We start from the raw sequence: 11,492 nt of genomic DNA on the forward strand, positions 1-11,492 counted from the left end.
ATAAAATAAATCCCAAGAAATTTGAACAGATTGAAGTCACAGTGTGTGTTTCTGAACACAGTGGAATGAAATGAGAAATCAACAACAGAAGGAAAACTAGAAGATGAAATATCTGGAAATTAAACAATCCATTTTTAAACAACCAGTGGATCAAAGAAGAAGTCACAAGGGAAATTAGAAAGTACTTCGAACAAATGAAAACAAAAACACAACACACCCAAACTTACGGGATGCAGCAGAAGCAGGGCTGTGAAGCAAATTTATAGCTGTAAAGGCATACAGATCTCAAATCACAACCATCAGAAGAAAAGAAATAATAAAGATTCCAGTGGAGATAAATGAAATAGAGAAGTGAAAAACAGTAGAGAAGATCAATGAAACAAAAACTGGACTTTTGAAAAGGCTGTCTCTTGTGCTGTAGTTTTCAGCAAGACCCTGGATCAAACTTCACTCACAACACTCAGGTTGTGCTTTTTTTTTTTCCTTTCAGCAGACAGTTACCATTTTTTGTTGCTGCTGAGAATAATTAAGAACTACTCAGCAAATTTCAGGTATACCATGCAGTGCTGTTAACTATAGTCACCATGCTGTGCATTAGATCTCCATAACTTATTTATCTGGGGTATTCAAAACTTTATACCCTTTGACCAATATGTTGCCATTTCCCCCCTCCCCCTCCAGCCCCTGGTAACCACCATCTACTCTCTGCTTGTTAGAGTTCCACTTTTTTTAGATTCCACACAGCATAAGTGAGATCAGGCAGTATTTGTCTGTCTAGGCCTGTCTTATTTCACTTAGCATAATGACCTCCAGGTTCATCCATGTTGTTGCAAATGACAAGATTTCCTTCTTTTTAAAGGCTAGATGAAAGATTCCTCTGTATGTGTCAGTGTATATTCTCCAATTTTTCTTTGTCCATTCACCCCTTAACAGATGCTTAGGTTGTTTCCATATCTTGGCTATTGTGAATAATGCTGCAATGAACATGGGATTACAGATATCTCTTCCAGATCCTGTTTTCATTTTCTTTGGATATATGCCCAGAAGTGGGATTGCTGGATCTTTCAGTGGGATTGCTCCATCATTTTAAAGGTGGGGAAACAGAGGCCCAGAGGAGGGAAGAAACAAACCCAGGGAACGACATTGAGGCACTGGGCTGGCAGGAGCAGGAAGACCTGCTGTCAGAGTCCAGGGCGCGCACCGGGGCGAAATGAGTTAGCCCACCACGCTGACCGTAAGCCCTGAGGCTTTGCCTCTTGCTGGCGCCAGGATCTCTGCAGCTTGTGGCCAAGATCGTAGATGCTGGAGTCAGACTTTCTGGACCTGTAATCAACTGTGGACCTCAATTTTCTCATCCGTAAAACAGGAAGTTCTGACACACGCTACAACTAGGATGAGCCTTGAAGACGTTATGCTCAGTGAGATGAGCTTGGGCTTGGGGGCCCTCTGAGCCCCCCAACCCGCCTCCCCCAGGGGGACCATCCGGAGCCCCCGCCCAGCCCGCAGACTCGCCGGGCTTCCGCGATTGCACCCAAGTGCGCGGCCGGAGCGCCAATGGGGAGCTACCAGGGGGGCGGGCCGCGCTGCCGCTCGTCAGACCCAGCGCTGGGCTTGCTGTGTTCCGTATCCCGTGCTTTGCGAGGCTGGTCCGCCCCCGCCATGGGCCTGGAGCTCTACCTGGACCTGCTGTCCCAACCCTGCCGCGCCGTCTACATCTTCGCCGAGAAGAACGGCATCCCCTTCGAGCTGCGCTCCGTGGACCTGCGCAAAGGTGGGCCAGGCCCGGGTCTGGGGGACCGAGAAGTCAGTGAGGGACGAGGAGGCCGAACACCAATTAGGGGGACCCCTCTCCGAGTCACCCCCGTCCTGGGGCCAGCACCGAACAGGTGAGCCACCAGGGAGATACGAGATTCGGGGATCCCCAAACTCTGCTTGGTCCCATGGAATGGACCACGGGGCTCAGCTGAAGCGGAGTAAAAAGTGGGGGAGGCATGAGGAAAGGAGGAGGGACGCTGCGAACAGAGGGGGTGCACCTGGGCATAGGGTTGGGGCCCCAGGGAAAGGGGCAGGAGGAGGGGGCTTTAGGGGGGCTGCATGGGGTGTGTGGCAGAGTGAGCCCCTCTTTTGTGGCCCCAGCTGCTGATGCTCTGGCCTGGGCTGCACTGGGTCCCCCTCTGTCCCTTCCTCCTCCTCCTGCTTTGCCTTCACTTACCTTGTCCTCTGCCTCTTATTCCTACTGGAAAGGGGGGCAGCCGACGGGGAGTTATGGGAGCAGGAGGGGGACTGCAGGGGCTTGGCGAGCCCTGCACTCTGAGCAAGAGGGTTTGTTTCTCTGACAGGTCCCCAAGGTCCCAAGGGCACAGCTGGCATGGCAGCTGGGGTAGGCGACAGCAGAACTCCCTTTTTGCTGGCGGGGCAAGTAGGGCAACTCTGCCTGGCTGAGCCTTACACCCAGGGCCCCCAGCTCCGTGGGCCTCGCCTGCCATTCTGCCTTTGTGCCAGCCTGTCCTTCTGCCTGAATCGCCATCTCTTCCCAGCCTCCTCTGGGGACTGCCCACTTGTCCTGCCCAGGGGTTACCTCTGCAGAGTGTGGGGTAGGGGAGAGGGCATGGGGACAAAGGGATGTCCAAACTGGGCTGTCAGATAGAGGGTGCAGTAGGAGGTGTGTTTCACCAGGAGAGGAGGGGAGGGTCCCCGGTGAAGGAACAGTCGGAAGGGAGGGAAAGGGAGGAGAGAGAGTGGGGCTGAGGCTGGAGGGGGAAGGCGGTAGTGGATAGTTTATGGCTTTGAGCAGCTTCCCCCTGCTCCCGTGGTAATGGGGAACCACTGAAGGCTGTTGAGCATGGCAGCAGTGATGCTTAAGTGTCCTTCAGAAGCTTCTCTCTGGCTGCATCTGAAGGAGCAGAAAACACTCGTATGAGCTTGAGCAGAGGTCAGGGTCCTGGGGGACAGTGGGCTGCACCTTTCCGGGGAGCTGTGGTGGGACAAGAATGCAGAGCCTAACGACAGGGCCAGCTCTGTCCCCGGTGCCCAGGGCAGGGTGAGCAAGGGGACACTCAGGGGCCTGTGGAAGTTGGTTGCAAGTAAGTGGACACCAGGAAGAGGCCACTTGTCTGTGTTTGGTGACCCTACCTTAGAGTCCACAGGGAAAGGGGCACCGTAGGGAATCACAGTCCACTCAGGGCACCAGCCTCCCGGCCCCTGCAGCTGGGGACACCCTGCATGGGCGCTTGTGATGCTGGCAATGGTGGAAAGGCAGTGGGTTGGGTGTCTGTGAGGGCCCAGGCAAGGAGAGGCCCCACCCTGGCTGGAGCTTCTTGAGCTCTGTTTTGGGGCCGTGCTGTTGGGGGAAGGTTATGCCTACCAGGACCTGGCAAGGGGTATCAAGGTCTTTTGCACCAGCTGGCAGAACAGCCTCCCACTCCTCCCACAGCAGCCTTTCCCACACCGGAGAGCAACCCGGGGCTGGAGAAGAGCCATGAAATTGGGGCCTGGGCCTTGAGAGGGGGGTGGCGTGGGGGGTGGGCACAGCCAGGCAGGGCTTGGCGTTTTCCTCCCACCACCCACCACGATGGGCTCTCTGCAGGCCAGCACCTCAGTGATGTCTTTGCCCAGGTGAACCCCCGGCAGAAGGTGCCTGCCTTGAAGGGCGGGGACTTCATTTTGACCGAGAGGTAACTGGGGAGCCGGGGCTGCTACCAGACCTCGCTAGAACCATCTCGTCCTAGCTCTCTATTTCATAGACAGGAAACTGAAGTCCTCCGAGGTGAAGGGCCCTTTGCCCAACATCCTGCAGAGAGTCAGGGCTTGACCCCCGGCTCCTGCCTGTCCACGGTTTCAGTTCACAGGGATGGTTGGAAAAGAACGCATCTGTTTTACATCTGTACCAATCCTGTGGTTGTTGGTGATGGGTCCCCGGGCAGGGGTGCGGGGCAGGGCGGCTTCATCCCCTCCAAGGTTGCCCGCTGGCCAAACTTGTGTTTTGATGCCCCAGTGGTTCCATCTCTGGGCTGCCCCTTCCCTGGGTGGGCCATGCCCGTGGGAAGACCACCAGACACGTGCATGTTTTGCATCACAACAGTCCCAAGAAGTAGAAATCTCTTTAGGGAGGGTGAAATTTTTTTCCAGTTCCACCCCCTTCATCACCTAAGTCACGCCTCCCACAACAAGGGGAACCTGGAACTTTTGAACTCATCTCTGGAATCTTGAGGTGGATGCACCCCCAAAGAATTCCTCCCACCTTCTGCCAGCGCCATCTTCCTTCCTGCTGCCCTTACTGTCCTGAGTCCTGTGCTGCCCACTGTTGACCTCCCAAGCGTACCTGCCAGGGGCAGCATGCAATCTCTGCATTTTTCTGTCTCTTCTCCCCTATTTTGGGAGGTGCATGGCTCCCAGGGACCTGCAGCCCTCCTCGGAGCTTCCTTGAACAATTAGTTGGGAGCAAAAAGAGCAAAAAGACAAGTGGGCTGTTCAGCTGCATGTGGGTGCAGGGTTCCCAGTAGGGAACCTAGGCCAGTGGTAGATACAGAGGTTTTCTGCCCCTTTGGCTGGGGTGCCCAGCCTCTGGGGTATCCCGAGTTCCTGAAGGCCTTCCTATGGCCCCAAATTCCCACATTCAGTGCCCTTCTGGGTCCACCCCCGCCCCAACACCAAGGCAGTCCTCCTAACCCAGGGCAGGGAGGGAGCTGCGGGAGCGTTGTCTGTCCTGCTGGTTCATGATCCTGCAGCACTGCCCGCCCCCCCGCCCCGCCCCGTGTTTCCAGCTGGTGCTTTAGGGACAACAGGAAAGCCTTTTTGAACCACCAGGCCATCTGGGAGGGGCTGAATGTTGGATGACAAGAGTAGAGGCAGACTGGAAAGAACTGAGCTTCTTTAAGGCTCAGCTTTGATGCCATCTCCTCCAGGAAGCTTTCTCTGGTTTTCCCATCAGAAGCTGTCTCAGAACACTTGGCAGGACTTGCTGTGGGATTTCACCCGGTGATAGGATGAGCTTGGGTATTAGCCATAGACAGACTTTCAGTTCTGCCACCAAAGGCTGTGTGCCCTGGGCAACTCCCATTTCTGTTCTGAGCCCGGCTTCCTTGTCTGGAAACCGAGCAAATACCTTGGCACATGGTCAGGAAGGTTAAGGAAGGGACTCTGTATAAAGCCCCTAGCTCCATACTTTCCCCCACCCATCATGTCCTCCCCTCCCCCACAGTATGGCCATTCTGCTCTACCTGACCCGCAAGTATAAGGTCCCTGACCACTGGTACCCCCAGGACCACACAGGCCTGCGCCCGTGTGGATGAGTACCTGGCCTGGCAGCACACAACCCTGCGGAGAAACTGCCTCCGGGTCCTGTGGCATAAGGTGAGGTGCCCCTCCCCAGGCGGGGGCAGTGAGGACATCGCCCAAAAGGGCTTGGGCAACATCGCATTTATTCTTCCTTTCAGTTTGAATAGCTTGTATTGACCTGACTTTGACTTCCTAATCCTTCCTTCTGTTTGCTGGTAAGCCCATCTAATACATTCTTTATTCGAGATATGTAATTTTCAGTTCTAGAAATTCCATTTGGTTCTTTTTAGAGTTTCCATGTCTCTGCTGAAATTCACCATCCACTCACCATCTTTTCTTCTAAATTCTTTAACATACTTATAATAGTTACTTAAAAGTCTTTGTCAGCTAATTTCAGCCCCTGGGTTCTCTGCGAGTCTGTCTCTACTGGTTGTTTTTTTATCCTTCTTGATTATGGGCCACATTTTCCTCTTTCTCTGTATGTCTTATAATTTATCATTATGTGCTGCACATTATGTATAAAAGGAGAGTAGAGACTGAATACATAATAAAAATAAATACCCGAGAAAGGGCTTGCACTTTTCTCTATCAGGCAGTCTTGGTGGGAGGTTCCTCCCTTCCAGCTAGTCAGGAATGGGGCTGGGATGTGGCATTAGTTAGTTTCAGTTCATCTCTGGTTTCAGGTATCCGGAGGGTGGAATCAGGTTGCTCGCTTTCCTCCAGCAGGGATTTGGAATCTAAGCACCAACTACCACCTTAAGATGGCTCTACTTTTCAGCCCCGCCCTAAGTTCCCCACCTGGCTGCTTCATCAGAAAACTCCTATGCTGATGGCAGGCTTACACCTCTGCTTGCCTGGACCCCAGGGATGAATGTGGCTTACCTAGGGAGGGCTCGTGCCCTCTGGAATTTAGTTCATTTAGTCCAGTGCTGCACCAAAGTACAAAGTGAGATATATGCAGTCTTAAATCTTCTAGTAGCCACAATTAAAAAGTAAGAAGAAACAGTTGAAATGACTATATTTTACTTAAGCCAGTATACTCAAAATAGTAAAATTTTGGCTAATAAACACATGAAAATATGTTCAGTATCACTAATCATTAGGAAAGTGCAAATTAAAACTATAATGAGATACCACTTCACCCCCACTGGAATGGCTATTACATATATATATACATATATATATGTGTATATATATATGTATATATATATATGTGAACAAAATAACAAGTGTTTGTGAGAATAAGAAGAAATTAGAACTCTTGTGCACTGTTGATGGGAATGGTAAGTAGTGCAGCTGCTGTGGAAAACAGTATGATGATTCCTCAAAATAATTAAAAATACAATTACCACATGACCCAGCACTTCCACTTCTGGGTATATACCCAAAATAATTGAAAGCAGGGTCTCGAAGAGATGTTCATAGCAGCAATATTCACAATAGCCATTATTCACAATAGCTGTGGAAGCAACCCCAGTGTCCATCAACAATGACACTTAAGTGCCCCTCAGTGGTTCTGCCTATGTTTCCCTCTAGGAGTTTTACTGTTCCTGGTCTTACGTTTAGGTCTTTAATCCTTTTTTTTTTTTTTTTTTTTTTTTTTTTGCGGTACGCGGGCCTCTCACTGTTGTGGCCTCTCCCGTTGCAGAGCACAGGCTCCAGACGCGCAGGCTCAGTGGCCATGGCTCACGGGCCCAGCCGCTCCGCGGCATGTGGGATCTTCCCGGACCGGGGCACGAACCCGTGTCCCCTACATCGGCAGGCGGACTCTCAACCACTGCGCCACCAGGGAAGCCCTTTAATCCACTTTGAGTTTATCTTTTTGTATGGTGCTAGAGAATGTTCTAATTTCATTCTTTTACATGTAGCTGTCCAGTTTTCCCTGCATCACTTACTGAAGAGACTGTCTTTTCTCTGTTGTATATTCTTGCCTCCTTTGTTGTAATTGACCATAAGTGCGTGGGTTTATTTCTGGGCTCTCTATCCTGTTCCATTGATCTGTGTCTGTTTTCTGGTGTGTATTTTACATGCACAGCACATTTCACCTAAGACGAGACATATTTTAAGAGCTCAGTAACCTCTCGTTGCCAGTGGTTTCCATATTGGACAGAACAGGTTTAGGCTTTTTTCTTTCTTTTTTTGTTCTTTCTTTTATTTTCCTTTTTTTAAAGTTCTATATTCTTTGAAGACTTTAAAGAAAAATAAGGTTATTTTCTTTTCAGTGTTATGGTGGGAGCAGTGGTTTTTTTGTGACTGTCATATCCTCATCAGAAACACTCCTCATTTTTGAAAGTGTATGGCTAATTCTGGGTCATGAGTTTTATTGTATCTTCTATCATTTTTTTATACGAAAAAGGAAACATTAGAGAACAAAAGTCAAAAGACCTCTTTGTTGCCCTTGTACCTTCCTGAGGTGCCCCCTGCTCCCCAGGATCTGGTTCAAGTCCTTTCAGTTCACGATTTTCTACATTATTACATTTATGTGTAGCTATAAAAATAAAGTTTTGCTTTGAGTGCTTACAATTTTATATAAATGCTCTCATATCATTCTGGAACTTGCATTTTTCCATAGTGCTATGGGTGGGTCTAATTTATTTTTTTCTAACTACTCTATAGCATTTCCTGATAAGAATAAATCAGAATTTATTTATTACCCTCTTATGGTCTTTTATATTTAAAGAGGAATAAAAACACTTTTTAAAACCCTAAGAACTTTGGAACCACCCCATGGGAACAGAAGGGAAATGTAGACAGTCTGCTGCTGGGGTGAGGCAGAGAATACACGGGAGGTGGACTTATGTGGGGTTTGGCCAACTAAGAGCCGTTGTTCCCCCCACCCTCCCGCTTCCCCCACCAAGGAGCAGCTTCTCCCCAGCAGCAGCCTTAGATGCTGTGCTGGTGGCCAGGTAGGAATGCTGGCCCTGTGTGGCCAGCACCTTTATGTTAAAAAGAAGCTGGAAAGTTCAGGATTTTTATATGAGATGTCTCCACTTTTAAATGTCAGCAAGTGATCCATAGTTTTAAAAAGTCTGCAGCCAGGGGCTGCCCTGGTGGCACAGTGGTTGAGAATCTGCCTGCTAATGCAGGGGACACGGGTTCGAACCCTGGTCTGGGAGGATCCCACATGCCGCGGAGCAACTAGGCCCATGAGCCACAACTACTGAGCCTGCGCGTCTGGAGCCTGTGCTCCGCAACAAGAGAGGCCACGATAGTGAGAGGCCCGCACACCGCGATGAAGAGTGGCCCCCGCTCGCTGCAACTAGAGAAAGCCCTCGCACAGAAACGAAGACCCAACACAGCAAAAATAATAAATTAATTAATTAATAAACTCCTACCCCCAACATCTTCTAAAAAAAAAGAAGTCTGCAGCCAAAGGAATGTCATTAGCCCAGCACTGGCCTCCAGGCCACTGGTGGGTGATCACTGACCCTGTCTACCTTGTTGTTTGGGGGAGGAAACAGAAGCCACCAGGGCTTGTGCACAATCTTAGTCCTGTTTACCTTTCCAGAGTCCCAGGCTCCCCAAGCAACTTTACCCAACAAAACACCAGACTGAACATGAAGCTCCCTCCCCTGCTCCACATCCACTGTGTCTCCCTGACAGCTCTGGCAAGCCTGAGGCTGTTGATGGCTTCACCCCAAATGCCCTCCTCCCAGAATCCTGAACGCTACCCTTTCCTGGCTCTTCTCTCTAGTCCCTGGCAGCTCCCTGGGTCAGAAGACGTCAGTTCCACGCTTGGCTTAGTCTCTTCTTGGCTGTGTGGTCTCAGGCAACTGTCTGTCTCTCTCTGGGCCTCACTTTTCCATTTACAAGATGAGCCCTGTACTATTATTCCCATATCACAGATGTGGAAATCGAGGCTCAGAGAGTTTGAGTGTTTTGCTCTAGTTCACATAGTTTATAAGCAACAAAGTTGAGACCTTAAAAGCCCATCCTCCTAATTATACTGTATGAGGTACTGATTTTATAATCTGGGGGAAAGAGGTTATAAAATAATTGTTCCTAAGCCAGGCCCTCCCCCCAAAGTATGAAACTCATTGTTCAGGTCCCCTCTGAGTCATTCTCAAAGGGGTTTGAGTCCTTCTGTCAGATGCCCCAGGCTCAGATTGTAGGAGCAGGAATAGTTCCGGGAAAAGGAGTCCTTTAGGAATTTCCCTGTAGGAAAAAAAATGCATGGAACCAGGAGGCAGCTCTAAGGGCAGGGAGACTTGCCTTCCTGCCCCTGAGGCTGGACTGGGTCCCAACCCCCCACTTTGCCTGCCCACCCACCAGGTGATGCTCCCTGTGTACCTGGGTGAGCCGGTCTCTCCCGAGATGCTGACAGCCACGCTGGCAGAGTTGGACGTGACCCTGCAGGTGCTTGAGGACAAGTTCCTCCAGAACAAGGCCTTTCTCGCTGGGTCCCACATCTCTCTGGCTGACCTGATAGCCATCACGGAGCTCATGAATGTGAGTGCTGTGGGCAGTTGTTGGGGGGACTAGGCAGGGGAGGTCCTGGGTGGCTGCTGAAGTCCTGCTCACACTGCCTCACCTGGCCATGGGACTGTGCTTATGTGTAGAAACCTTCTGGGGTTCTGTGGCCTCCAAACCAAGTAGATGCTGCCATACTTGGCCTCACCCATCCATCCCCATCCTGTCCCCTGTCTCCCTACAGCCTGTGGGTGCCGGCTGCCGAGTCTTTGAAGGCCGACCCAAGCTGGCTGCGTGGCACCAGCGCGTGGAGGCGGCAGTGGGGGAGGTCCTCTTCCAGGAGGCCCATGAGGTCATCCTGAAGGCCAAGGACTCCCAGGCTGCAGACCCCACCATTAAGCGGAAGTTGATGCCTAGGGTGCTGTCCATGATCCAGTGAGCCGGGAAGCCTCTGCTCTGCCCTTGGCAGTTCACAAAGCACCTTCCTTTCCATGTCCCATGGGAGGCAGACCCAGAGAGCAGGTGTGACTTGCCTGAGTCCCACTGCCCCTCTGCTCCCTGGGCCAGGTCCCCACTCATCTTCCACAGCTGCCTAAAAGCCACGATGAGAATGGCATACCCAGACCTTGTCTCCTTTAATCACTGCATCTTCTTTTCAGTTTGGGAAATAAACCTGGGCTCAGCCTGAGCCTCTGCTTCTAACTCTGACGAGTGGTTTATTTGAACTTCCTTCTGTCCTGACCTTGGTCTTGGCCTCTATTCGAAAGACAACCCCCTTTCCTAGGCCCCATGGATCAGCTTCCCCCTGATGGTTGTCAAGAGTGAAATTAACAAATGCCCCCTCGCCTTCTAGTTCTTAGAGAAAGACAGCAGGGGTATCGGGCGTCCACTGGTGTTGGCTGTAGGCATGCCAGCTATCACTTTGCTGGGCCAGTCACCCAGGACGTGGCCCTTTGGCACCAAGTATTGTAAATCACAAGTCCTGCATCTGTCCTGAGGAATTGGTCGGGAGGGGAAATCCAAACAGCAGCTCTCCTGGTCAGGACTCAGTCATGAGGGGCCTTAAATGCCACACTTAGGAGCTGCAAACCATGAACAGGAACGGAATGCTCAGCTTGCATTTTAGAATAATATTCTGCCTGCTGTTGGGGGTTGGACTGGACGGTGGCCAGGGAGGAAGCAGGGAGATTTGGATATTGCAGTAATCCGGCCAAGGGTGACTTGTGGAGGAGGGCAGTCCACTGGAGGGGGTGGAGAACATGGCTCCGCCCTGGGGGGATAGGTCTTCTTTAAACTGGGAGCCTGGGGCCCAGGAAGGCCAAGCTATTCTCAAGTTTTGCAGTAACCGATCCTCTTGCCAAGGGGCTTTTTCTGAGTCTTGGGTTTGGGGACAGGGTTTTTTATCCAGGACGCTTGCTTAGAGAATGAGGGCATCATAGCCACAGACTTCAGGAGCTCCAGGGTTGTAGTTGGAGGGGTTTGGCCCTGCAAAGGAAGTGGGGAGGTTCCAGGCCCCCCTGCAAACCTCTAGATGGGCCCCACAGGGCTTCTGCTTTGCTGGAGGGATTAGCCGGGAGTGTAAGGAAGGTTGGGGAGGGGCGGCTTCCTGAGGTGTGGACCTAGTCTTTGCTGGGTGCAGAGGTCCACACGCCCTCCCCAGTCTCCACCCTGTGCAGTGGGCCCAGGGGAGGCCGTGGCACCTCCTTTCTCCTCCTCTATTTGTGTTCCTGGGGACTCTTAAGTCCCTCCTCTTTCAGCCCCCTCCGCGAGTGGGAGAAGGTGGCTTGGGCCAACACTTTCGACTC

General features: G+C 51.3%; 1 protein-coding gene across 1 annotated transcript; it reads left to right on the plus strand.

Moving 5' to 3' along the window:
- Positions 1-1,659: 1,659 nt before the first annotated feature.
- LOC309970873 (glutathione S-transferase theta-1-like) lies at positions 1,660-10,126 on the plus strand (the record flags this gene model as incomplete). The annotated part of the gene is given in 6 exon segments (XM_082853559.1): positions 1,660-1,771; positions 3,587-3,674; positions 5,201-5,264; positions 5,266-5,352; positions 9,550-9,726; positions 9,932-10,126. Coding segments are annotated over 6 exon segments (723 nt in total).
- Positions 10,127-11,492: the final 1,366 nt, after the last annotated feature.

Source organism: Leucopleurus acutus (genome assembly GCF_964270905.1).
Source record: "Leucopleurus acutus genome assembly, chromosome: 13".
NCBI lineage: Eukaryota > Metazoa > Chordata > Mammalia > Artiodactyla > Delphinidae > Leucopleurus > Leucopleurus acutus.